Source organism: Corythoichthys intestinalis, chromosome 13, assembly GCF_030265065.1.
Source record: "Corythoichthys intestinalis isolate RoL2023-P3 chromosome 13, ASM3026506v1, whole genome shotgun sequence".
Taxonomy (NCBI): domain Eukaryota; kingdom Metazoa; phylum Chordata; class Actinopteri; order Syngnathiformes; family Syngnathidae; genus Corythoichthys; species Corythoichthys intestinalis.
Window position 1 is genome coordinate 3,370,107 of NC_080407.1, and position 25,459 is coordinate 3,395,565.

At 39.7% G+C, this 25,459-nt stretch overlaps 2 protein-coding genes across 4 annotated transcripts in view; both read right to left on the reverse strand.

Moving 5' to 3' along the window:
• The window catches only part of magi2a (membrane associated guanylate kinase, WW and PDZ domain containing 2a), a 139,033-nt gene extending 130,924 nt beyond the window's left edge, over positions 1-8,109 (reverse strand). The window contains exon 1 of one of the 3 annotated variants that reach the window (XM_057854160.1): positions 7,061-8,106. In XM_057854160.1, the coding sequence (XP_057710143.1) occupies positions 7,061-7,346 (286 nt within the window). In that variant the 5' untranslated portion in view covers positions 7,347-8,106. Of the gene's footprint in view, positions 1-7,060 lie in introns of all 3 variants that reach the window. The other 2 variants (XM_057854161.1, XM_057854162.1) reach the window with 2 other exon arrangements.
• Positions 8,110-12,906: 4,797 nt separating this feature from the next.
• On the reverse strand, positions 12,907-24,949 carry gnai1 (guanine nucleotide binding protein (G protein), alpha inhibiting activity polypeptide 1). Its single transcript, XM_057855731.1, has 10 exons — positions 24,911-24,949; positions 23,963-24,409; positions 21,807-21,849; positions 19,361-19,502; positions 19,134-19,291; positions 17,786-17,914; positions 17,529-17,658; positions 15,591-15,744; positions 14,048-14,268; positions 12,907-13,823 (listed from the first exon to the last, which is right to left on the reverse strand). Exons 2-9 carry the CDS (start codon positions 24,078-24,080, stop codon positions 14,078-14,080), a joined length of 1,065 nt encoding a protein of 354 aa, XP_057711714.1. The 5' UTR covers positions 24,081-24,409; positions 24,911-24,949; the 3' UTR covers positions 12,907-13,823; positions 14,048-14,077.
• Positions 24,950-25,459: the final 510 nt, after the last annotated feature.

Below are 25,459 nucleotides of genomic sequence, written 5' to 3' on the forward strand. Positions count from 1 at the left end.
AAAACCCCTCTTAATTTTCGTTTTAATAAAGTTTGTAAAATTTTCAATCAAAAAAAATAAAATAGTAGCTCGCCATTGTTGATGTCAATAATAATTATGGTGCTGAAGCCTGAAATCCATAAAATCAGTCGCACCCAAGCGCCAGCAGAGGGCGAAAAAACACCCAAAAACACAAGTAACAAGTGGAAATGACACTTTGCTGAGATTTTAATCTGTTTGGGGCATGTCCGTTAAATGTGTCAAATATTTTAATGTGATTAATTTTTAAAAAATGAATTAACGCCCGTTAACGCGATAATATTGACAGCCCTAATTGTTCTACGTAAAAAACGTCAGCCAAGGTCGGCCCCCCACATTTTTACGACACCAAATCTGGCCCCCTTTGCAAAAAGTTTGGACACCCCTGGCTTAGGCAATACAAATGATGACAATATACATCAATACCAATGATGCCATTGATGTCAACGTACGTCAAAGCCATTAATGCCCATGGACATCACTGTCTTTAGGCAATTTCAAATGTTCCAAGCTTCAAACTGTTTGACTTTCTCTTCATGAAATATATTTTGGGAAAATTCCACCAAAAATATTCGCACTGAACCCACAACAATTTCCCATTACCATTCGTGTTGAACTATAAATCGCTGTTTTTCTTTTGTCCTGTTTGAGCCTCAAAGTGAGCATTTTCCCTGACAGACAAGCAAAGTGGCGTAAAGCGTAGCAGCCGTGAATAAAAATGCACTGTTTTGCTTCCCCGGTGGCAGCATCAGCAGCACAAATTTCGCATTCTGCCAGCGCGCGGCAACATTTTCTTGTTTACAAGCTTCCTTTTGTCCCTCTTCTCTTCATTTGGACAGAGTGGGAACTTCTTAATTGATTGAAGCTGACGGGAAAAGGCGAGGCGGAATGTCAAAAAGCCCAAAAGCGAATCTTGCTTTTTTTCTTCCTCCGGGCAAGGTCGGCGCACCGGAAAGGAGCCGGCGGATGAACGAGGCTTTCATCTTGACACGTCGGCCGGAATCGATGCCATCATTTCGCCGTCTTTTACCGCCGACAAAAAGCACAAAGATGCCACGTAAGGTGACTTTCGCCGCCGAGCGCTTATTAATGATTTGGAAGCCTGCGGAGGTCTCTTGATGAATCCGCTTATCTTAAGGGGGTGGTGTCTGGTTGGGAATGGATCATTCTTTTACATGGGGAACTTTCACGCAAGGCCATCTGGAGGCCTTGGGAGAAATAATCCATCATAGGAGAGACCCCAAAGTTTTTCTTGCCAAAGTTTCATGACAAAGAGAATAAACAACGGGCTTTATGACAAATGAAAAACCTAGCGGAGACGAAGGACGCGACAAGTACGTATTTGAACATGAATTCATCCCCTGCCATTAACTACAACTGACATCCGATTATTTTCAATATACAATGGTACCTCTACTTACGAAATAATTAGTTCTGCAAGTAGTTTCGCAAGTTGAAAATTCTGTAAGTAGAGACGCATTTTCCATGTAAATGCCGTAATTCGTTATAAGATTCAGACACAAATCTTTTATTATGCATAAATATGCATCAAAACATGTAACAAATACATGTTACAATTAATTATTGCACAATAACCATATTATCGGTGTTGTGCATAATATGAAAACCAAGAATAAAAGTTAATACACTCATGTAAATGAGAGGATACACACATACACATACAGTAGAGATCCCTCTTAGCCAATTGGATGCCAGGAATGCGAGGCAATATCCAATGGCAGAGCAACTATAAGTATTGAAGGAATCTGACCTTCTAGCCAGACTGCCGGAATCGCGCCAGCCGAACCGCCGGACCCGCGCTGGCGCAGCTCCAATGGCCCGGGCTGGCGGGATCCCAACATCCCGGCTAAAAGGCCAAACTCTGTGCGTTCACCTTCGTCTTAACCCTTTGTACTGACTCTATGTTGAAAGGTTTAAAGAGGGCTCACCGAAAACAAGTTGACAATTTAATCAGGTTGACAGCGATCAAACAGCAAGGCGAAACAGAAAGACTCAGGCGGAGAGGCAAAGTCACCCCATCACACGTCAACAAAAGGTTTCAAAGAAAAATGACCATGATTAGTAAGACATTCAGCCTTTTGAAGGCTTTCGCGGGGTGGGCTGTTTGCAGGAACAAGGGTGTGTGTGTGTTTTCCGAAATTTCCGAGTTCGCAGTGAGTCAGCAACCAGCACACTTTTGCTCAATAGACGATGTTTATTGATTAGAAAATGCAGAATAAATGAGATTTATTGATTACAATCCCACAAGAGCAAGCAAAAAGTATCAAAACAAGAACAAGTGGTAACAATGATGTTAGATCTAGTTTGTCAATCCCAGAATCCCCGCGTTACCGTTACAGCACAACAAACTGTTCCTTAACAATGAAAATCGCTTACCATTGACAAATGAGCGGGGAGCCAAACGCTCCGGCAAAGTGGCGATGGAACAAAGCCAAGCGACCCGTACGTAATCCTCTGGCAGATTTCCGGGGAGTTGGGGGAATCTCCCGACTCTTATAGGCACGTCTGACGCGGGGACACTTGTGGCCACTCCCTGCCCCCACGAAAACGCACCACTCGAACTCGTGAGACCCCCCCCCCCCCCCCCGCAAGGGTATGAGATTCCCCCCCCAGTTGAGGTTCCCAGCGGTTAAAGTAGAATGTTTATTTAAGTTATCTGGTGAGATTCCCTCCTAACTATGGAACTCAAGCGCGTACTATGGTGCAAAACAAGTTATCTCGTGAGATTCCCTCCTAACTATGGGACCCGAGGTGAAAAACAATAGAAGTTGTTAGAATCTAGGTCAAAGAAGCAATCATACATTACAAAGGCATCATGTGCTAATGTTAAGGCATCACATAATATTTTCCCCCATCAGTGTGTTTAGGATTATTGTCTGTTTGTGGATTGGACAGGAGGATTTGGGAGTTACTGTTGTCAGGGCAATAAGGGTTGTGGATTTTGCCGCCTCAGCATCAAAGGGGCTCTTGGAGTCTTGTCAGTCGTGTTATCAGTTGGAGCATTCTCCGGTGTTCCTTGTTTTGAGACAGAGCGTCCCGGCATTTGTTCTGGACCGTCCGGGAGAACTGAATGCAAGAGTTGGTGGTGCAGACGTGGGCCTATCAGCGTCAATCTTGCTCAGTCAGTTGCATGACACACACGTTGGGCTTCCGTAATAAGAAGGCGTCATGTATCTTTGTGCCCTATATTCGGCTTGTTTTCCTTAAACTATGGTATAAGTGCTATTTATTTTACATTAGGTGTGTTCGAGTAATACAAACAGTAAATACGAGAAACGATACTATTCCCTGATTGATTATATTCAGTGTGTTAGAATAATGCAAACAGTTAGACGGTGCCCATGAGAAAAGGTACCATCTCCTTCTGTATGTTGCGTTCAGTAAACTGGGAGCTGTGAGTACCAGTCATACTGTATTTTTGCCTTTCGTATCCTGAAACTTGTTTCAAAACAAGAGGCAATATTTTCGCGTTGATGCGTGTCTTAACCTGAAAATTCTGTATGTAGAGACGTTCAGAAGCAGAGGTACCACTGTACATGAACATGAAATCTGAAATGCATTGGACTTTAAAAAAAAAAAAATAAATAAAGAAGTTATAAGTTATGACTGTTTTCTTAGTAATATTACCTGTTTCTTCTTTTCATTTGAATGTTATGGTGAAAACATTTTTTTTCCTGGCGAACGTTGCAAGGTTGTCTCGAGTGAATTCTGTTTAGGCTCATTAAATCTGACAAGTCATCATACAGGCACATCTTGGATGTAGCCAAGTGGAATCTTCGAGGAATCCATCAACTTCCTCATATAGTAACTCCCACAATCATAAGCATTAGTGATGTGTCGTTCGCGAACGTACCGGCTCTTTGAAGTGAATGACGTGAGTCGGCTCCTAGTAGGGAGCCGCTCTTAATAGGAGCAGACTTTTTTTTTTCTTCTGTCCCCCCCCCCCCCCCCCCCCCTCAGTTAAAGCCGCACATGATTGGTCAAGATCCGTGGTAGAAGAGGGAGGGGAGGGTAATACACACACGCTGTAGTGTTGTATCGGTCGCGAACGATTCGTTCTTTTTGAACGAATTGTTTGGGTGAACGAGACCGAACTAATCACCATCTGCACTGATTCGTTCTATGAAGTTGGGGCTTGTTCGCTGCGTGGGAGGGCGTTGAGCAAGTGGCACCGTCTTCTGACATCGCACACGACCAATCAGACGCCAGCCTCATCGCGGGCAGGGGCGGGAGCGGAAACAGAATCAGGGCGTCTGTCACTCACTTCAATGTGTAGCCAATAAGCAGCCAGCGTGCAGGCAGGGGGGCAAGACTGAGTTATGTCACTTCCCGTTCAGTGACTCGGTCCTCCGGTTACTGACCTAGCTTGCTGCTAACTTGACTTTCCAGTAATGCGGTGAACGAGTCAAAAAATGAAAGGAAATGACTTTGTCACATATTTGTTAATGTGGAGCCTATCAAATGCTGCCCAAACAGACAAAAACATCACACAAATCTAGCGAGCATGGTTTAGTGTACTACTTTTCTCAACAGACTCGAGACTACCTATGACGACATACTATCAAATTTACAGTAGTTTAAAACACGGGTAGCTACGAGGCAAGCAAAAGTGAGCTGCGGTCGCGTGACGGCAGTGAAGGGGGCAGAGAACTGTCACTATATGGAGGCTTCATGGCAGCGATATTTACCTCATATGTGCACAGAAAAAAAGAATATTTAGTATGATCACCATAATACTAATTTGCAATGAAACTGTATACATGTCAATTTTTTCCGACTGTTTTATTTTTTTTTCGTGTCAGAGCGTGTCGGGTGTTGGTTGGTTTGACAAATTATGTCCATCCGTCCATCATGTGCTACTCTCAAGTGCCCCAAAACAACGCACGCGGACACGGGAGACGTCGCAATGTCTACATTTTTCTTAACAGACTAATGAGAGTAGAAAGGCAACGTCGTAAAGAGCAAACAATTATTTCTCGTCAGCATTTGACGATCTGAGATGAGGGGACGACAGGGGAGCTGACCGAATTATTTTATTCGTTAACACCAGTGCAAAAATTCAATACGATCATCTTAATACTGATTTGCAATTAAACTGTCAAATATCAAAATGTAGTATTGTTTTTATTTCAGAGCAGCACATTTGACAACTAGCTATGTACACTTTAGTTTTAACAATAGTGACCAAAAATAATAGTGATGAGCATAAAAACTAAAATACAACAGAGCGAGAGGTAAATATGATGTGTTGGTCGTTCCATATTGAGAAATTAAACTTTCGATTTATTTTTATTTTCGTGACAGTAAGCATGCCGCGTTGGCTGGTAGCAGCAGCATTGTATACGTGATCAAGATCATGCTAAAGAAAGCCCGCGCGTCCCCGACCCCAAACCCCCCACAAAAGGAAAATGTTTAACAGTGTCCTAAACCGAATGCAAGCACGAGCCATGACTTTGATCCCACTGAACTAGGACAGACGACGCGGAAGTTCTCCCTCGCTTTTGCAGCAGCGGGAGGGAGACGAGGCTGTCTGTGAAAGCAGAATGATATCGCCTGTCACTCATTTCTGAAACTACGACGAGTGGTCAATGAGGAGCCTGTGTGCAAGAGAGGGAGGGACCAAGCAATGTCACTTCCCGTTCAGTTGTACTGCGAAGCGGTCTTTGGCGATTCGTTCGGCAACGTCACTTCCCGTTCACGAACCGAACGATTCATTTGGGCGGGGAGGGAGATGAGGGGGGCAAACGATTCGTTGAACGATTTGTTTGAACGAATCTTTTTACTGAACGAACCGGAATGGATTCGTTTACTCAAGGGAACGACAGATCCCGTCACTAACACGCTGCAGTGAGGAGAAGGGGCAGGGGGTAGATATATACTAATCTATATATCACATATATATATATATATATATATATATCACATATATATATATATATATATATATATATATAAAATAGATAATTTATGGTTATGATATGGTTTTTCTTAATGCCAATCTTCGCTAAAGACTAGCTAAACCTTTTACCTGGATTCTTTTTGTTTTACAAATTTTAATTTATAGTTTGTTGTGTGGTAATCTAAGCTTACTTATGTTGTTTTACTGTAAATAGTTACTTATAAATATACACAATCTGAGATTGTACTGATGTTAATACTTTTTGTTGACCTTGTTTTGAGATGGGTCTTTGTTTTTGCACTTTATGATTTTTTTTGTAGCACTCCATGTTGAGTGTGTTCAGAAGAATATAAAGTCCATATAAATTATAAATATTTGATATACTGTATAGTTTTTATATTAGTAATTCGTTTTACACATAATTTTACATTATTTTTGGTAGTAAATTTATTTATCCAACAAAAAAAACTGAGGAGCCATTTGGGAGCCGAAAGAGCCGACTCTTTTTAGTCAGCCGAGCCAAAAGAACAGACTCTCTAAAAAGAGCCAAAATTCCCATCACTAATAAGCATGCCGACAACGAATTTAAAAAAAGAAAAAAAATGACAAGTTAGTGATGCAAATATCACTAAAGTGCCAAAGAGCGCCGAGGTGTTATTAAGGAGGAAGTGAGGACAACAATTCTGTGAAATGACAATGCCAAGGTATCATCTGAGAAGACGCATCAATAACTTATTGACAGAAGAACCAGAGTTGCTTTAAAGAAAATACATAAACCACACAGTAATTTTGTCAAGCTACACTACTGAAATTAATTATATATTGACAAACTTATTACAAACTCATTTTATATATCAACATTGATTTGGATGACTTGACAAATCTGACTGAAGTCAAAATAGATTGCACTGAAAAAAATTACTGGTGGATTTACTTGATAAAATCATTGTAACCATTTGCACTTACTTTTATTAAGTACATTTTACTGTTTGCAATATTAAATTCAGTTCCCAAGCAGTAAAATTTACTTACGTCTTTGGCCGTCAACGGTAGCGAAGGAGATATCTTAGATATCTACTTGTCAAACTTATTATTGGAGGAAATATTTCAGTTTTCGCTCACCTGGTTTGACGCACTTGAGTCTGACGGGCTCCTTGCTGTGCCGGATCACCGCCGTCGCGTCCCGGCTAGTGAGGCCGGCCACCGGTGTGTCGTTGACCTCCAGCAGCAAGTCGCCCGGCCGGAGGGTGGTGACGCCGCTCCCCGTCGGGAGATCGCCCACCACGGGGAAGTGTCCGTGCTCCGCGCCGCCCTTCAGTTCCAGGGACTCGGCCGTCCGCCCCTCCGCGTCCCGGCCCAGAACGCTTTCGTGGACTTCATCGATCCAGTGCTTGCGCCTCCGGATCATGGCTCGGGACGGGAGGGGAGGTTCGGCAAACTTTTAGGGTTCCCCCACAGCTGGTCGTCATTTGAGTCCATGTGCTCGATTTTACAGCAGCTGGATCATCAGTTCAGTGTTGTGCAGTCAACTGCGGTGCGTTCAAGAACTCGCTCCCAGGTCGGACTTTACATTTACAACGAAATCTACTAACTTGCATTCAAATAAATACAACAAAACAGTTAGAAGGATTGGTTTTATGCTCCTTGCAATTCTCCAAGATTATTAACATCAATTTATCCGATTAGAAACAGTCGAAATGTCTCATTTCCAACAGCTTAAATAACCTTGAAAATAGTATGATTTCAACAGACTTAAGAAATTGATGAGGCACCTGAAAGCAGCACTCACGCAGAACGACAGCGTAACCAGTGGCGGACTTGGCAATTTTAGGGCCTAAGGCGAACATATCCAGGGGTCCTCTTCATGGGCTAGGGGTTAAAAAGGTGAGAAGGGTGTGGAGGAAATATGTTCTGGTACACTAAGGCTGTCCTAAACGACAAATTTTCTCCTGATTAGTCAGCCGACTAGTTTTACGATTAATTAAAATTAATCACGTTAAAATATTTGACGCAATTAAAGCACATGCCCCGTTCAAAGAGATTAAAATGACAGCAGTGTCATGGCCACTTGCTACTTGTGTTTTTTGTCTCCCTCTGCTGGCGCTTTGGTGCGACTGATTTTATGGGTTTAAGCACCATGAGAATTGTGTAATTATTCAACAATCAACAATGGCGAGCTACTAGTTTATTTTTTGATTGAAAATTTTACAAATTTTATTCAAACGTCTTTCTATCCATGAATAGCTTTAACAGTTAATAATGTTATTGCTATCTTGATTTATTGTTATAATAAACAAATACAGTACTTATGTACAGTATGTTGAATGTATATATCCGTCTTGTGTCTTATTTTCCATTCCAACAATAATTGACAGAAAAATATGGCATATTTTATAGATGGTTTGAATTGCGATTAATTGCAATTAATTACGATTAATTAATTTTTAAGCTGTGATTAACTCGATTAAAAATTTTAATCATTTGACCTAGTAAATAACAATAATTAATCACAAATAAACAATGAGGTTAAATGCTTATAGTATTTACTAGTGCAAAAGAATGGAAAGTAAACAGATTCAGAACACTGACTTTGCCTTTCCAACATTATTCAAAACAATTCTTAAAAAAAAAAAAAAAAAAATCTAGCAATATTATTATAGTATACTACTATATATAATAGTAGTATAATAATTATAATTATTATTCATTGCCAATCATATTTGTCATGAGTGTCATTTGAAAGCTATTCTTCGTGTAGAATCTGTTTTATGTAGTATTTACTCAACATATTATAATATTAATTCTGAAGTATGTGGGATTAACTCCAGAAATCATTATTTATATGTCGAACATGAAGTGCTTTTGCTTTTAACCAGCTGTTGTGTGTTATTGTATGACTGATTGGAACTGTACTACATTCTTTCGCCACAGGGTGTGCTGTTGTTTATTTTATGTTCGGTGGGAAGAAGAAAGTTAAAAGAGGCATTACAGGCCTGTTATCAACTTCTCCCTCACTGCACTTTGGCTCTCATGGAGAGCACGTTCGCTCATGTGTTCGAAATAAACGATAGCCGACGTGCAAAGTAGCAAGTGAGCTGTAAAAATAGCAAGCTTAGTGGCGTGAAAACCGCGGGAGAGCTATGTGAAGCTAACGAACAGCTAAGCGATGCTAAACGGCGCTAAATGAAGCTAAGCGACGGATACTCAGTCCGTCGTCGTGGAACAGTCCATTGTAGTGCGTGTGTGTGGTGGGGGTGGTGGGGGGATAATAAAAATGCAGCATTCAAATGGCTTTCTTTTTTGTTTTGTTATTTGCTTGTTCGGAATGCTGACATAATTACACATGACGAATAGTTGGGGGTGCTGCTGGCTCCGGTGGCCGAAGCCGTTGCTCGTTGGGGCAAGAGCAGCTGGTTGGGGGCCCCCTACTGGTTAGGGGCCTAAGGCGATCGTCTACTTCACCTGAATAGTAGATCCGCCTATGAGTGTAACATACAAATGCAAGTATGTTACCTTAGAATACTAAATGAATTTTCTTTTTTTTTTTATTATTATTATCTGTTTTAAACCCCAAAAATCAATTACTGGGAGTATACGACCTTTTTCGGGTCACTTTCTCTGGAGATTTATCGCAGCCGTTTGCATTTTATTGCAAAGATACATCACTGTGAAGTCGTTATTCCGCACAGCGCCATTATCATTCTTTTCCTTGAATGATTGCTTGGAATAAATCAAGCGTTTTCTTTCAAAACACAGTAAAAGGTGAGAATGGACCAACAATAAGGCCTCCGCATTCCAAAAAAATGAGGGTGACAAAGCCAATATTTGGACAGCGGACAGGAATTTTGGAGGGAGTTCCTGTCAAATGGACTGCTTTGTCTTCACTTTCCATTCAAAACAGGGCCCGCTTGTCTTTCCACTTGAGCTTCGAAGGCCCGGATTGATTGAGTTTCATCAGCCTGCCCAAAGTCGTCGTTTTTAGTGTCCGTGAGTTGTTGGCGTTGCCATGGCAACAAATGGACAGCAGTCTATTCAGAATATCTTTGATTCTGTGAAAGTGTCCTTGCTTGCTTACTCACTTAGGACCCTTTCTATTCTCCTCAGCTTATTCACTGCTATTGATGACAATCCATGTCCAATTTATTTGCATGAGTTAAAAGTTGGGTAATTATTAGTGTTGCACCAATTCCAATGACGTCATTTTAGCCTATCGGTACCGATAAACTAGCAGCAGAGCGTTACACAGGGCCGGCCCAGCCTATACGCAGACTATGCAGCTGCTTAGGGCCCCTGACCACTAGGGGGCCCCCAATCTGGCATTTGCTAGTGAATTTGGCACCAGGCACATCATTTTCGGAGAGAAATGGTAGGTTTAGCCCTGTAAACATCTCCTTCGTACACGATTTCCATTCATTTCCTATTAGGGACAAACAGTGGCTTGTCCCTGCTTAGCAACAGTAGCTAATGTCATGAATATTAATGAGCAGAAGTGACGTGTTGCTTGCGGTACGCCATTCAAGTCCATGCGCACCAGGAGGAAGGTGTAAGACTGCGTTCAGGCCACAGCAGGTGAACTGTTAATTTCATTGTTCCATATGTAGCCTACCTACTGGGGCCGGAGTCAGCTGTTTTTGTCACTGCGGAGAAAAAGTTACATATTCATCTGCTTGATGTGTGATGGCACGGTGTGGATTCTCTGTTAAGCTTGTTCGGACGGAATATTAATTAAAAATGAATGAAAACTAAATACTATTGAATATGTCATTATTATCATTTTAAAAATTTAAGTGACAGGTAAAAATAGATTATGACCGGATTTTTATGACCCTGTCAGTCAAAATGACAGACAACGAAAAAGTCTAGCGCAACCTCTGGTATGAATAATTAAAAATAATGCACTGTTTTCTTAATGAGTGTGTCCAATCACCAAGTTGGTGTTGTCCTTGTAGACACTATAATATGTGCTCGTCTGTCAATGTTCATTCAAAATAGTTGGAAACATTTATTTATTTATTTATTTTATTTATTTTGGACCAATTATTAAAAAAATAAATAAAAAATACAGACGAAAATACTAAACGAAAACTAGATGACTAAAATGTCTAAGACTAATAGGTATTATCGACCAAAAGACTAAGACGAAAATTAAAAGGGCTGCCAAAAACAACATTGCCCTTTTGACTTTATTTTTTGCTATTATTTTTCACCAATCAGACGTCGGAACCATAGTTACACGACCACACAGTGTTCTAACATATTACAGCAAGTGGCGTCTCTAAAGAGCCGTGAAATATAAAGTATTTCAGATAAAGTGCTGCTGTAAAAAAAAAAAAATCATCAAAAATGCAGATTTTAAGCTCTATCTCACTTTTTATTTGGCACCGATAGACCACAGAAAACCAGAGATACGATCGTTTTAGTTTCATGGTAGAAAATATTTTTATCCACTAGAGGGCAGTCATGGTTTTGGACGGTTGAATTCAATCATTCTGTTAGATTTTTTGGCCTCATGATTTTTATGCTTTTACTTGAGTACAATTTTTGGCTACTCTACCCTCCTATGACTAGTAATAGTCAGTGGTGTATTACTACAAGACTATAAGTAACACTACAAAGTAGTCCGTGAATGAGTTAAAGATGAGCTGAAGAGAGGCCAAATTGATTGACCTTAATTAAAATGTGCAGGGGTCACAATTTGTTTGGCGAATCGATCCATATTCCCGCCTCGCATCCTAATGGCGAGCCGACGTTGAAGGACGGACCCTCCGACAAACCCTCCCGAGACGCCAACATTTCATTTTGCGCCTCATCATGGCGTCGTTTGTCACAAACGCTCGTAAAAGAGGAAAATCATTGCCGGGACACGCCCTTGTTTCTCCCGCGCCGCTGACACTTTATGATATTTCATGCTGATTAAGTTGGCGGTGTCGCATCCCCATCACCCCCCGCCACTTGACGCTGCCATAAATCTGCATCACTTTCCATTTATCAACGAAAGAACAGGTTTTTATTTATTTTTTTAAAAATCTAAATATTTCTGAGCAAACGAATTACAGCATGCAGTCAACATTATGGGAATATTAATAGTAAAATGTACAATTATTGCTCGAAATGTATCTGTATATATCATTATCTAAAAAAATAAAAACATGTATGTTCAAAATCAGTTAATAGATAAACGTATTTGCAGCATCTTCATTATGAAGTTTAAAATAAAAATTTTCAGAAGATGCAATAGCGCTACCTTCTGGCCAAAAGATATCACGCAGTTACACTGACGTCACGTTTCTAGGCATTTATAAATCATTTGCATCATTAATTAATCCGAGTACTATGACCTTAATTAGAGGTAGTTTTTAATTCTAATTCATAAAATACAAAAAATAGGAATCGAGCACTCGGTGAAAAATGAGAAAAACGAATTTTACTTCCATTTAAAAGGTAGAAAATGTTTTTTTTCAAGACGTTTATAAAATCGTGAAGCTTATCAGAATACATTTGACAAATATTAGACGTGAGGATTGCAGTGCGCACCAAAATTCCGTATCAGTGAAAAAAAAAATACCAGCAGTGGGCTTCTACGCATGCGCATGAAACGGTTGTGGTTTCTATGGCAACGCTCGTTCAATATACGTCATCAGCAGGTAATCGTGACTCGTGAGACCCAAATCAACAATGAAACAATTAAAAGGCGATCAAGTGTGTCGCAATTACGTCACGTGGGAAAACTAAACATGCAGTGTTATTATTATCCGCTAGATGACGCCAAAGTTAATTTAATTGTGAAGGTTGGCAGTGAATGATCATGTTTCCCTGCCATTGACTGCGATAGACGTCTAATCCAATTTCGACCGATCGTTCAATCGCTGCCAACCCTCCCAGTCCAATTGAATCTGACGTCTATTGCCGCCATTGTGTTAAAAACAACCAAAAGGCGGGATCATTGAGGCTTTAAATCACAGCTGTGACGTGAAGCAGCTAAAAAAAAAAAAAAAAAAATCTTTCGCAGCTATTTTTAACAACTTCATCCCCTCGACTGTGAGGGAATATCTGTCACCATCGCTCTCTAATTGTCCCACCTCCTTTCACTCTCTGTTGCCATGGCGCTAAGAATTAGTGACATCACAGATGTTCTGTGAACGCGAGACAAAAGACTGCCCAACGCAAGTTTGCCGATTGTCGAACTCGAGTCTGGAATTGGGTTCAAGGTCACATCCCTTGGGTCAGAGTCAGAGGTAACATCGAAAATAGAACTACAAGATAACAGCTTTGGAAGAATGCAGCCTGGCATCCCTCAGGGATTTTTCTGCTCGTGCAGATAAGACTTTCTTTGACAGCGTGAAACAAAAGCGCCATTGTCACACAAATTTACACAAACCTGAGGCAACGAGTCGTCTGGGAAGAGCTCAGCCTTAACCGGAAGCAGAAACGTCAGTATTTCCATCAGAAAAATGGCACTTATCAATGTTTTCTATTTTTTTTATTATCAAAATAAGAGTGATGACTTTACAAAGCTCATGGCGTCACGGTGAGCTAACGCGGCGAAACAGTCGCCGTCTTATGTGCTTGCCTGTCGCGGGGGGAAAAAAATCCACAATGTTCGCACTCCCGATCCTCGCAAAAAAATGGAAAATATACAAGAACATGTGCCACGACCCCAATGGAGATAGATATTTGTAAATGTAACAATGTCGAGGGGCTACGAGTGTCAGTTTGACTGTCCGGCTGAAAAATGTCCCCCAAATAAAAGTAAAATTCCACCATTTTAAACATACAAAAATCTGACAAAATGCCTTGAGACAAAAACATAAATAAAACCGTTAAAAGTGGCATCACTGTACAGCGCAGGGGACTCTAGGAACTGTTTTCCCGAGCAGCATTCAGCCTGAGGATGACAAAAACACACGCAGACAACAACAAAAAAATCAAAAACCATGAACTCAAATGGAAATAAGTTAGCAAGTTAAAAGCCAAATGCTGTCTTTGACAAAAATGTTCTAATTTGACACAAAAACTGACTAAAAAAAAAAAAAAAAAAACTGAGCTCAATGTGTATTCACGTAAGCTAACGCGTGCTAGCTAGCAAACTGGTTACTACGCGCGGCTCACCCCGAAAACGAGGAAATCTCGCTTGGTCCGTCAGAAGAGGCCGCAGTCTTTCAGGTTGTTCTTGATGATGACGTCGGTGACGGCGTCGAAGACGAACTGCACGTTTTTGGTGTCGGTGGCGCAGGTGAAGTGCGTGTAGATCTCCTTGCTGTCCTTGCGCTTGTTCAGGTCTTCGAACTGACACTGGATGTAGGCCGCCGCTTCCTCATACGTGTTGGAGCCTGAAGCACGATCAATTTTTTTTTTTTTTTTAAAGAATAGGTATGTCCGATACCTCCGGAATGGATAACGAAGCACATCAAATTTTCTTGTTTTTCAAATTTTGAACAAAGCTATCCCTATATTATAGCCATATAAAAAGGGTTATTAGTAGAGATGTCCCGATCGATCGGGTCTGATCACGTCATTTTCAAAGTATCGGAATCGGCAAAAAAAATATCGGCCATGCCTTTTTTTAATATATATATACAGTATATATTTTTTAATTAAATCGTTTTCTAATTGTATTTAACGTTAAAGACATAATATGTTACACTCATCCAGAGTCTTTAGTTTGGGCTTAAGGTAGGGTTATCAAATTTATCCCGATAACAGCGGTGATTAATTTTTTGGAAAATGTATCACGTTAAAATAATTAACGCAATTAACCCATGCGCTGCACGACCCACTCACGCATTGTCGCATTCAATCGGTAATGGCGCCACTTTACTTAGATAGAGAGGTAAAAGGCAGAGTAAAATGAGTAGAGTGAACTTTGGCAGCTTTTGGAGCCTTTTTTTAATAGGCTAAAGCCTTACACTCCCTCTCCCTACGATTAGAAATATCATGAGAAGCAATGTGGGGAAGCAAGGTAGCAATTGATCTTTTTCTTAACCCCTTGTGTTATTTCCCCAACGCAGAGAAGATATATCAATTGGTAGCACTACCCACAGTCATGGTTCCACTCCCCATCAAGCATTTGGGTTGAATGGCTGCAGTATCATTTACTGAAAGCTCAACAAATACACTAGATGGCAATATTTAGTCAAAATATACAAAGTCACAAGTCTTTCTATCCGTGGATCCCTCTCACAGAAAGAATGTTAATAATGTAAATGCAATCTTGAGGATTTATTGTCATAATAAACAAATACAGTACTTATGTACTGTATGATGAATGTATATATTCGTCCGAGTTTTATTCATTTTGTTCTTAATGCATTGCCAAAATGTATATGATCAGGAAAAATTATCGGGAATGATTGGAATTGAACCGGGAGCAAAAAAAAGCAATCGGATCGGGAAATATCGGGATCGGCAGATACTCAAACTAACACGATCGGGATCGGATCGGGAGCAAAACAATATGATCGGAACAACCCTAGTTATTAGTATAGTAGTTTCCAAGACACTTTTTTTCTGGACTATAACTTGCACTTTTTTTTATACTGTAGTGTAGTGTGCATTCTTTGGTCTCATAAATATATTTTTAAAACCCAATTGGACCGGGGACATCCCTAGGTTTTTTTGCTAGCTAACCCTTTTTTAGCAGTTTTTGCTATACCTGCGTACTCCGGGTAGCAGATGGTGAGCGGACTCTTCTTGATCTTCTCCTCGAACAAGTCCTTCTTGTTGAGGAAGAGGATGATGGACGTGTCGGTGAACCACTTGTTGTTGCAGATGCTGTCGAAAAGCTTCATGCTCTCGTGCATTCGGTTCTGAAGACAGAAGGTCCAAGCTTGACTCGTCGATTGGTGATAAACACTTACCGTATTTTTCAGACTATAAGTCGCAGTTTTTTTTCATAGTTTGGCTGGGGGTGCGACTTATACTTAGGAGCGACTTATGTGTGAAATTATTAACACATTATGATATCATTTCACGTGTTATTTTGGTGTTTTGGAGTGACACTGATGGTCTGGTAAACTTGTTAGCATGTTCTTTATGCTATAGTTATCTGACGCGTCTGTGTTATCATCTTTTCTGATGTTGTTGTGTGTTTTCCACCCGCGATCCGACACATAGAGCCAGTTGCGTGGTTGTTTGAACGATGTACTAATGCTAGCGAACGCATGCTAACCGTTTGTGTCATTGCTGTAACAGCACCTAATTATCATTTATTTACGTTGATGCGAACCTGTTTGGTATCGAGGATGAAATAGAGTCAGCAAATTATACGGATGTCTAGCACCGTCATTTGGGAGTTTAGCTCGCTGTATAGCCAGGACCGAGCCGTAGCGTCCTGGTGAGGACAGTATATTGGCATTTCGTTGTTCATGCACTGCATCAGCATGTTGTTCTCTATTGTATTTTTATATTAAATTGTAACGATGTCCCGATCGATCGGCATCATTTTCAAAGTATCGGAATCAGCAAAAAAATATCGGACATGCCTTTTTTAAATATATATATATTTTTAATTTAAATCGTTTTCTAATTGTATTTAACGTTACAGACAAAATGTCTTACACTCATCCAGAGTAGTTATGGCTTTAAGTAGGGCTATCAAATTTATTGCGTTGAAGGCGGCAATTAATTTTTTTCAATTACTCACGTTAAATAATTAACGCATGCGCTGCACGACCCACTCACGCATTGTCGCGTTCAATCTATAATGGCGCCGTCTTACCTATAGATAGTGCTAAAAGGCAGCGTATTATGAGTAGAGAGAATTTTGACAGCCTTTGGGGCCATTTTTAAGTAGCTAAAGCCTTACAATACCTCTTTCAGCAATTAAAAATAACGTGAAAGGCAATGTGGGGAAGAAAGGTAGTAGTTGATCATTATCTTAACACCCTATGTTATTTCCCAACGCAGAGAAGATATATCAATTGGTGCCCCTACGCACAGTCATGGTTGCACTTCCCATCATGCATTTGGCCAGAAGTTAAATGGCTGCAGTATCATTTACTGAAAGCTCAACAAATACACTAGATGGCAATATTTAGTAACAATATACAAAGTCACATTTATCCTTTAAGAATTACAAGTCTTTCTATCCGTGGATCCCTCTCACAGAAAGAATGTTAATAATGTAAATGCCATCTTGAGGATTTATTGTCATAATAAACAAATACAGTACTTATGTACTGTATGTTGAATGTATATATTCGTCCGAGTTTTATTCAATTTTTTCTTCATGCATTGCCAAAATGTATATGATCGGGAAAAATTATCGGGAATGATTGGAATTGAATCGGGAGCAAAAAAAAAAAAGCAATCGGATCGGGAAATATTGGGATCGGCAGATACTCAAACTAAAACGATCGGGAGCAAAAAAAAACATGATCGGAACAACCCTATTAAATTGCCTTTCAAGATGACATATCTCTTCTATGTGTTGGATTTTATCAAGTAAATTTCCACCCAAAATGCGACTTATACTCCGGTGTGACTTATATATGTTTTTTTTCTCTTCGTTGGGCATTTTATGGCTGGTACGACCTGTACTCAGGTGCGACTTGTAGTCCGAAAATACGTTACGTGAAGGTGGCGGACGTACCATCTCCTCGTCCTCGGCCAGCACCAGGTCGTAGTCGCTGAGCGCCACGCAGAAGATGATGGCGGTGACGCCCTCGAAGCAGTGGATCCACTTTTTGCGCTCCGAGCGCTGACCGCCCACGTCGAACATCCTGGTGGGAAGGAGCATTTGTTTTGAAAATCCGCAGTGATGTCACCGCTTCCTCGATTGAGTCATGACAAACGGGGAAATTTTGGAGTCGGTGAGTCACGAACAGGAGTCGGATTGAGCGCTCTCACTTGAAATGAAGATCCTTGAAGGTGAAGTGCGTCTCCACGATGCCGGTGGTCTTTACGCGAGTCCTCAAAACGTCCTGCTGCGTGGGGATGTACGCGCCTTGAGAGATACGCTCAAGGTCGTTCAGGTAGCTGCCGGGAACAGACGTTAAAATTTGTGTTGCACCGATACAAGTATTGGGGATTACTAAGGCTATGCCAATGCTGTTTAATAAAGATGATGCCGATCGATCGGGTCCGATCACGTCATTTTCAAAGTATCGGAATCGGCAAAAAATATCGGACATGCCTTTTTTAAATATATATATATATATATATATATTTTAATTAAATCGTTTTCTAATTGTGTTTAACGTTACAGACAAAATGTCTTACACTCATCCAGAGTCTTTAGTTTTGGCTTAAAGTAGGGCTATCATATTTTCCGCGTTAACGACGGTAATTAATTTTTAAAAAATTAATCACGTTAAAATATTAAACGCTATTAACGCATGCGCTGCACGACCCACTCACCCATTGTCGCGTTCAGTCTATAATGGCGCCGATTTACCTATATATTTAGCTAAAAGGCAGCGTAAAATGAGTAGAGTGGATTTTGGCAGTCTTTAGAGCCTTTTTTTAATTGGCTATGGCCCCAAAATCCCTCTCTCAACAATTAGAAATATCGTGGGAAAGCAATGAGGAGAAGAAAGGTAGTAGTTGATCTTTTTCTTTATATTCTATGTTATTTCCCAACGCAGAAAAGATATATCAATTGGTGCCAATACGCACAGTCATGGTTGCACTTCCCATCATGCATTTGGGCAGAATAGTTAAATGGCTACAGTATCATTTACTGAAAGCTCAACAAATACACTCGATGGCATTATTTAGTCACAATATACAAAGTCACATTCATCCTTTAAGAATTACAAGTCTTTCTATCCGTGGATACCTCTCACAGAAAGAATGTTAATAATGTAAATGCCATCTTGAGGATTTATTGTCATAATAAACAAATAGAGTACTTATGTACTGTATGTTGAATGTATATATTCTTCTGAGTTTTATTCATTTTTTTCTTAATGCATTGCCAAAATGTATATGATCGGGAAAAATTATCGGGAATGATTGGAATTGTATCGGGAGCAAAAAAAAAAGCAATCGGATCGGGAAATATTTGGGCACGGCAGATACTCAAACTAAAACGATCGGGATCGGGTACGGAGCAAAAAAACATGATCGGAACAACCTTACTGTTTAATATGTACTTTTCAAGATCAATTTTCCAAATGCTGGTCAGCCTACTCAAGATGACTGCTAGCTACGTACACGGTCATCTTACTAGCTAGCTAGCGCTTTGGGAACTCACTAGGCGGCTGAATCATTGAGCTGGTACTCTCGGGAGCGTCCGAAACAGGCCTGGACGCCGGCGTCCCGCCACAGCCGCTTGATGACGCCGGCCAGCTCGGCCGTCATGAATCCCTCCTCGGCCGAGCCCGCCAGCACGAACAGCTGCCGCGCGTCGTCCTGCGAGGACGAGAGAGTTTGTATTGTATGTTCCGTCTGATGGAAAATGCGCGGGTGAGAGGGACTCACGGCTCGGGCGGCGTCGCCAAAGTCTATCTTGAGGCGGCCCATGGCTCGGATGATGGCGATGATGGACTGGATGGTGTTGCTGTACACCACCGCCTTGTACTGCTTGCACTCTTCTTCCGAGTAGCCCGCCTCGTGGATGATTCTGACAAGTAAAAAGACAACAACAACAAAAAATATTCATTCAAATTGTATATGTCAATTATCATATGTATCAATTGTAGGGCTGTCAAAATTATCGCGTAATTAATTTTTTAAATTAATCACGTTAAAATATTTGACGTAATTAACGCACATGCCCCGCTCAAACAGATTAAAATGACAGCACAGTGTCATGTCCATTTGTTGCTTGTGTTTTTTTGGGTCTTGTCGCCCTCTGCTGGCACTTGGGTGCGACTGATTTTATGGGTTTCAGCATGATGCGCATTGTGTAATTATTGACATCAACAATGGCGAGCTACTAGTTTATTTTTTGTTTGAAAATTTCACAAGTTTTATTTAGGGCTGTCAAAATGATCGCATTAACGGGCGGTAATTAATTTTTTAAATTAATCACGTTAAAATATTTGACGCAATTAACGCACATGCCCCGCTCAGATTAAAATAACAGCAGTGTAATGTCCGCTTGTTACTTGTTTTTTTGTTGTTTGGCGCCCTCTGCTGGCGCTTGGGTCCAAATGATTTTATGGGTTTGGGGAGTGAGCATGGTGTAATGACATCAACAATGGCGAGCTAGTTTATTTTTTAATTGAAAATTTTACAAATTCTAATAAAACGAAAACATTAAGAGGGGTTTTAATATAAAATTTCTATAAGTTGTGCTAACATTTATCTTTTAAGAACTACAAGTTTTTCTATCCATGGATTGCTTTAAGAGAAGGTTAATAATGGTTAATAATGTTAATGCCATCTTGTTGATTTATTGTTATAACAAATACAGTACTTATGTACCGTATGTTGAATGTATATATCCGTCGTGTCTTATCTTTTCATTCCAACAATAATTTACAGAAAAATATGGCATATTTTATAGATTGTTTGAATTGCAATTATGATTAATCAATTTTTAAGCTGTAATTATCTCGATTAAAATTTTTAATCGTTTGACAGCCCTAATTTTATTAAAACGAATACATTAAGAGGGGTTTTAATTAAGGGTGTCAAACGATTAAAATTTTTAATCAAGTTAATTACAGCTTAAACCAATTAAGCTCTAAAATATCTATAAAATATGCTATATTTTTCTGTAAATTATTGTTGGAATGGAAAGATAAGACACAAGATGGATATATACATTCAACATATGGTACATAAGTACTGTATTTGTTTATTATAACAATAAATCAACAAGATGGCATTACCATTATTAACATTCTGTTAAAGCGATCCATGGATAGAAAGACTTGTAGTTCTTAAAAGATAAATGTTAGTATAAGTTATAGAAATTTTATATCAAAACCCCTCTTCATGTTTTCGTTTTAATAAAATTTGTAAAATTTTCAATCAAAAAATAAACTAGTAGCCCGCCATTGTTGATGTCAATAATTACTTACACAATGCTCATGGGTGCTGAAGCCTATAAAATCAGTCGCACCCAAGCTCCAGCAGAGGGCGGCAAAACTCCGAAAAGTACAACAAGTACACCTTTCACTGTGCTGTCATTTTAATCTGTTTGAGCGGGGCATTTGTGCGTTAATTGCGTCAAATATTTTAACGGGATTAATTTAAAAAATTAATTACCGCTCGTTAACGCGATAATTTTGACAGCCCTAGTTTTGATATAAAATTTCTATAACTTGTACATTTACTTTTACATTTGTAAACATTTATCTTTTAAGAACTACAAGTCTTTCTATCCATTGATCGCTTTCACAGAATGTTACTAATGCTAATGCCATCTTGAGTTATTGTTATAATAAACAAATACAGTACTTATGTACAGTATGTTGAATGTATATATTCGTCTTGTTTTATCTTTCCATTCCAACAATAATTTACAGAAAAATATGGCATATTTTATAGTTTGAATTGCGATTAATTACGATTAATTAATTTTTATGCTGCGATTAAAAATTTTAATCGTTTGACAGCCCTAATCAATTGTTATGATAATGCTCACATAACAAATCCCAAGCATCTTCGTTTGGAGACATCTAATGGTCAATAAGCATAACTGCTGTGCTAAGCTGTGACTAGTCCTTGCACAAAGGCTTCTACATTCATTTTGAAGGCAACGTGCATATTGGCCCAAAAACTATCATTTTAAAATGCTTTTATCGGCCGATATTATCGGCTACCCAATAATATCGAGCAACTCTGCTTAAAAGATGATGTCTATCATTGTCCATGGCACTGAGAGAGTAAGGAATAAAAAAATTTCAAAGCAAACTTTGGAAATATTTAACACAGAGTGTGTAACGTTTGCATGCCGGTGCGAAATAAGACTCACTTCATTTGCTTGACGATGGTGCTCTTGCCCGACTCTCCGGCACCTGCGCGAGAAGGACACACGACACGCGCAGCTTTATTACACCTTCAATAATTCAACAAACTGGTCTCGCTTTGGCTCTCTATTTGCCATAGCGACGTAAAAGCGGAGCGGGTCAGCTGACGTTTGGAGGATTTGAGGAGGTGCAGAAACAAAAAACAGATGGGTTTGCGTGTCGCTAAAACAAACAAAGAAGGAAAGTGCAATGTAACGCGTCCTTTCAGAAAAACAAAAGTGGCCGTCTTGTTGTGCAATACCTCAGTACTTCCTTTATGCCACTGAATAATTCTGGCTTTGTTTGATAAAACTGCAAACTGTTTAAAGAACATTTTGTTTGCTGTAACCCGACTTGTTTCTGGATAAAGTTTTGAATGTGATTTATTGTAATATTGTAGGTTTTTTCATAGTACATTTTCCGTAATATTCCAAACGTATATTTGTAGACATTTCTTCGGACTAAAAACCTGTTCTAAACTGAACAAACTGCTGGTTGCAGATAAGTACAACACGGGCTATTGACTGCCAAATTTCTATTTCGGACTTGACAATAGGTAAATTTTAGTGCTGCAACGATTAATCGATTAACTCGAGTTGAAAAAAATATTCGAATTAAATGTTGTTGCTTCGAGTATTCGTTTCATTAAAGTGGCGTTGTATTGGTTTATTTTGAAAGTGTTTGCATGTAGTTTTATTGATTTGGGTGGCAAAAATGAATATAACTCATTTCTCATGGCTGAAACCAGCTGCTCCCTGTTAAGACCAACATTAGCCAAGTTTTTGTTTGAGCTAATGTTTTTTTTAATGCATTCATGATTTAGTTTATAGGTATATTTAACCGTTTTTTGTGGGAATGTGTGTCTGAACCATTTGTTAAGAGCATTGTAAAAAAATAAATAAATAAAATTTAGCATTTTAGAGCATTTAAGCTAGCGGACTTTTTCTGTGTGAGTTAGCCAATTGTTCTTTTGTTGTACATAGATCCTCATTTAAAAAAATTTTTAAATACCGTTTTAGGCTCAGCTGGGGTATTTTAACTTTTCATGTTCCTTATCCGATTACTCGATTATTTGAACTAACTAGTCCACCGATTAATTGACTAGTAAAATATTCGATAGCTGCAGCCCTAGTAAATTTATTGAACAAAACATGCACCTACTGTGCTTTTTAGGCCCGCCAGTGTTATTACGCGGTTACCGCGACCTGGCAAACGGCACTAAAGCAGTGAGATTACAAAAACATTTGGGGGAAAAAAATCTATCTTGGCCATGAACTAAACCTGACACGCTGGGGCAAGCGTAGGAATGCGCTAAAAAATCAACGCCTGCCATAAAATGGCAGTGAATAATCACATTTCAGTGTTTGACGGCGATAGACGTCCAATCCGATGTCTGTTGCCGTCCAAGGCAGCCAAGGAGTTCATTGTTATTGATCCCGGATTAAAACATGTCCTGGTAACCCACATACTGTAAGTGTGTATGTCAACATTTGCACAAGTGTGGAAAAGTTTCTCAACTCAGGTCTCTGTTTACAAGCATAACAGTGTTGCCCCGTGTGTAAATAATGAGGACAAACTGCATTTCACCATAACACAATGTTATTTTGTTCCTTTTAATTATGCAGTGTCATTTTCAAGAATTGTTTTTTGTGGAAACTTGGCAAAAGATATAACCTTGGCAAGAGAATGACGCTATTATTATCACTGCCATTATTGTGTTTGGGCGTTTGATGTTTTTGATCACTGATTTGGCAAGGGTAACGATTAGGAAGGCATTTAAAAGCGGTAAAGGTGGTTTTGACCTTTTCTCAATACTTTAATAATCGTTGAATTGATGTTTAACTCTTAAAGGGCGATAGACGTCCAATCCCCTCATCAAATTGGATTGGCAATGAATGAGTTACAGTTATCAAATCAATTAATTTGTAAAGTTTTATCAAAACTACAGTTTTAACAGGAAATGTTGCGTTCAAAGATCAAAGTTATTGCTGGAAGCTGGCGGTGACAGCGCAAAAGTATCCGAAAAAAGCGCAAACGTTAAACTGAGCGTCGACCACCACCACCACCACCACCACAAGGTGGGACCTCCGCCCACCGCACCCAGTCTCGGATCGCCTCTTACCCAGCAGCAGCAGCTTGACCTCCCGGGCCGCCTTCTCGCCATCGTCCCTCAGGTTCCGATCGATCATTTTGCTCCGTTCCACCGCCTCCTTGTCCTCCGTGCTCAGGGTGCAGCCCATCCTCGACCGGCTAAAATGTCTTCACTAAACCCACATCAAATGGTTAATGTTCCCCTCGTTGACTCACTCACGCACGCACGCCCTTTTTTTATCAACAGGGGGAGAAGGAAAAAAAAAAAAAACAATCGATGCCTCGGAGACGGTCGATCGCCTCTATAGCCTGAAAGAGTAGCGTTCGTACCGCCGAGGTGCGGCACGAGTCGTACCCGAGATGGGCGCTAGTTAGACGGGGTAGAAAATCGTCGTTGGTGCCTCTCACGCCCGCTTGTGCTCAGCTCCATCCGTTGCAGCGGCTGTAGTTGAAATGAATGCAAGAGGAGGAGTAACCGCTGGAGAGGAAAATCATCGATTCAACACAACACATTTCCTGGCTTAATCTTCAAAATAAAACACTTTTCCGTCACTCTATTCATTTCTTCGCGTTATACGCAAAAGGGTTGTGACAAAATATCGAAATGGTGATATATCGTGATACTTAGTATCCTGAAAGGTTATCGATATTTTCCTGTCAAGAATCGAGATATCGTTTCAAAAAGGTGTCAATATTTAAAAAAAAAAAAAAAAAAAAAAAAAGAAAGAAAAAGGAACCATCAAGTTGCTACCAAAATCTTCCACCATACGGACCGAGTATCAGTCGCTTAGCTCCGTTTAGCATGGCTTAGCTGTTCGTTAGCTTCACTTAGCTCTCCCGCGGTTTTCACGCCACTAAGCTCGCTATTTTCACAGCTCACTTGCTACTTTGCACGTCAGCTATCGTTTATTTCGAACAAATGAGCAAACGTGCTCTCCATGAGAGCCAAAGTGCAGTGAGGGAGAAGTTGAGAACAGACCTCTAATGCCTCTTTTGACTTTCTTCTTCTTCTTCACACCGAACATAAAATACACGACAGCACACCCTGTGGCGAAACAATGTAGTACAGTTCCAATCAGTCATACAATAACACTCAACAGCTGGTGAACAGCAAAACCACATCATGTTCGTCATATAAAGAATGATTTCTGGAGTTAATCCTACATACTTCAGAATTAATATTATATGTTGAGTAAATACTACAGAATACAGATTCTACACTAAGAATAGCTTTCAAATGACACTCCTCATGACAAATATGATTGACAATGAATAATTAATATAATGATTATACTACTATTATATATAGTAGTATATTATAACAATATTGCTTGTGTCTTTATTATTCAATCAATATATTGTCACTTCAATTTAAAAAAATGTGTTTGAATGCAAAAATAAATTTGAAACCAAAAAAAAAAAAAAAAATATGCATGTGAAAGCTATTTTTCTTTGATTTTTTTTTTTAATTTGAAGTAATGTTGATTTGTTTTTGGGCCACATTTTGGCTAGGACATTTTTGTCTTTA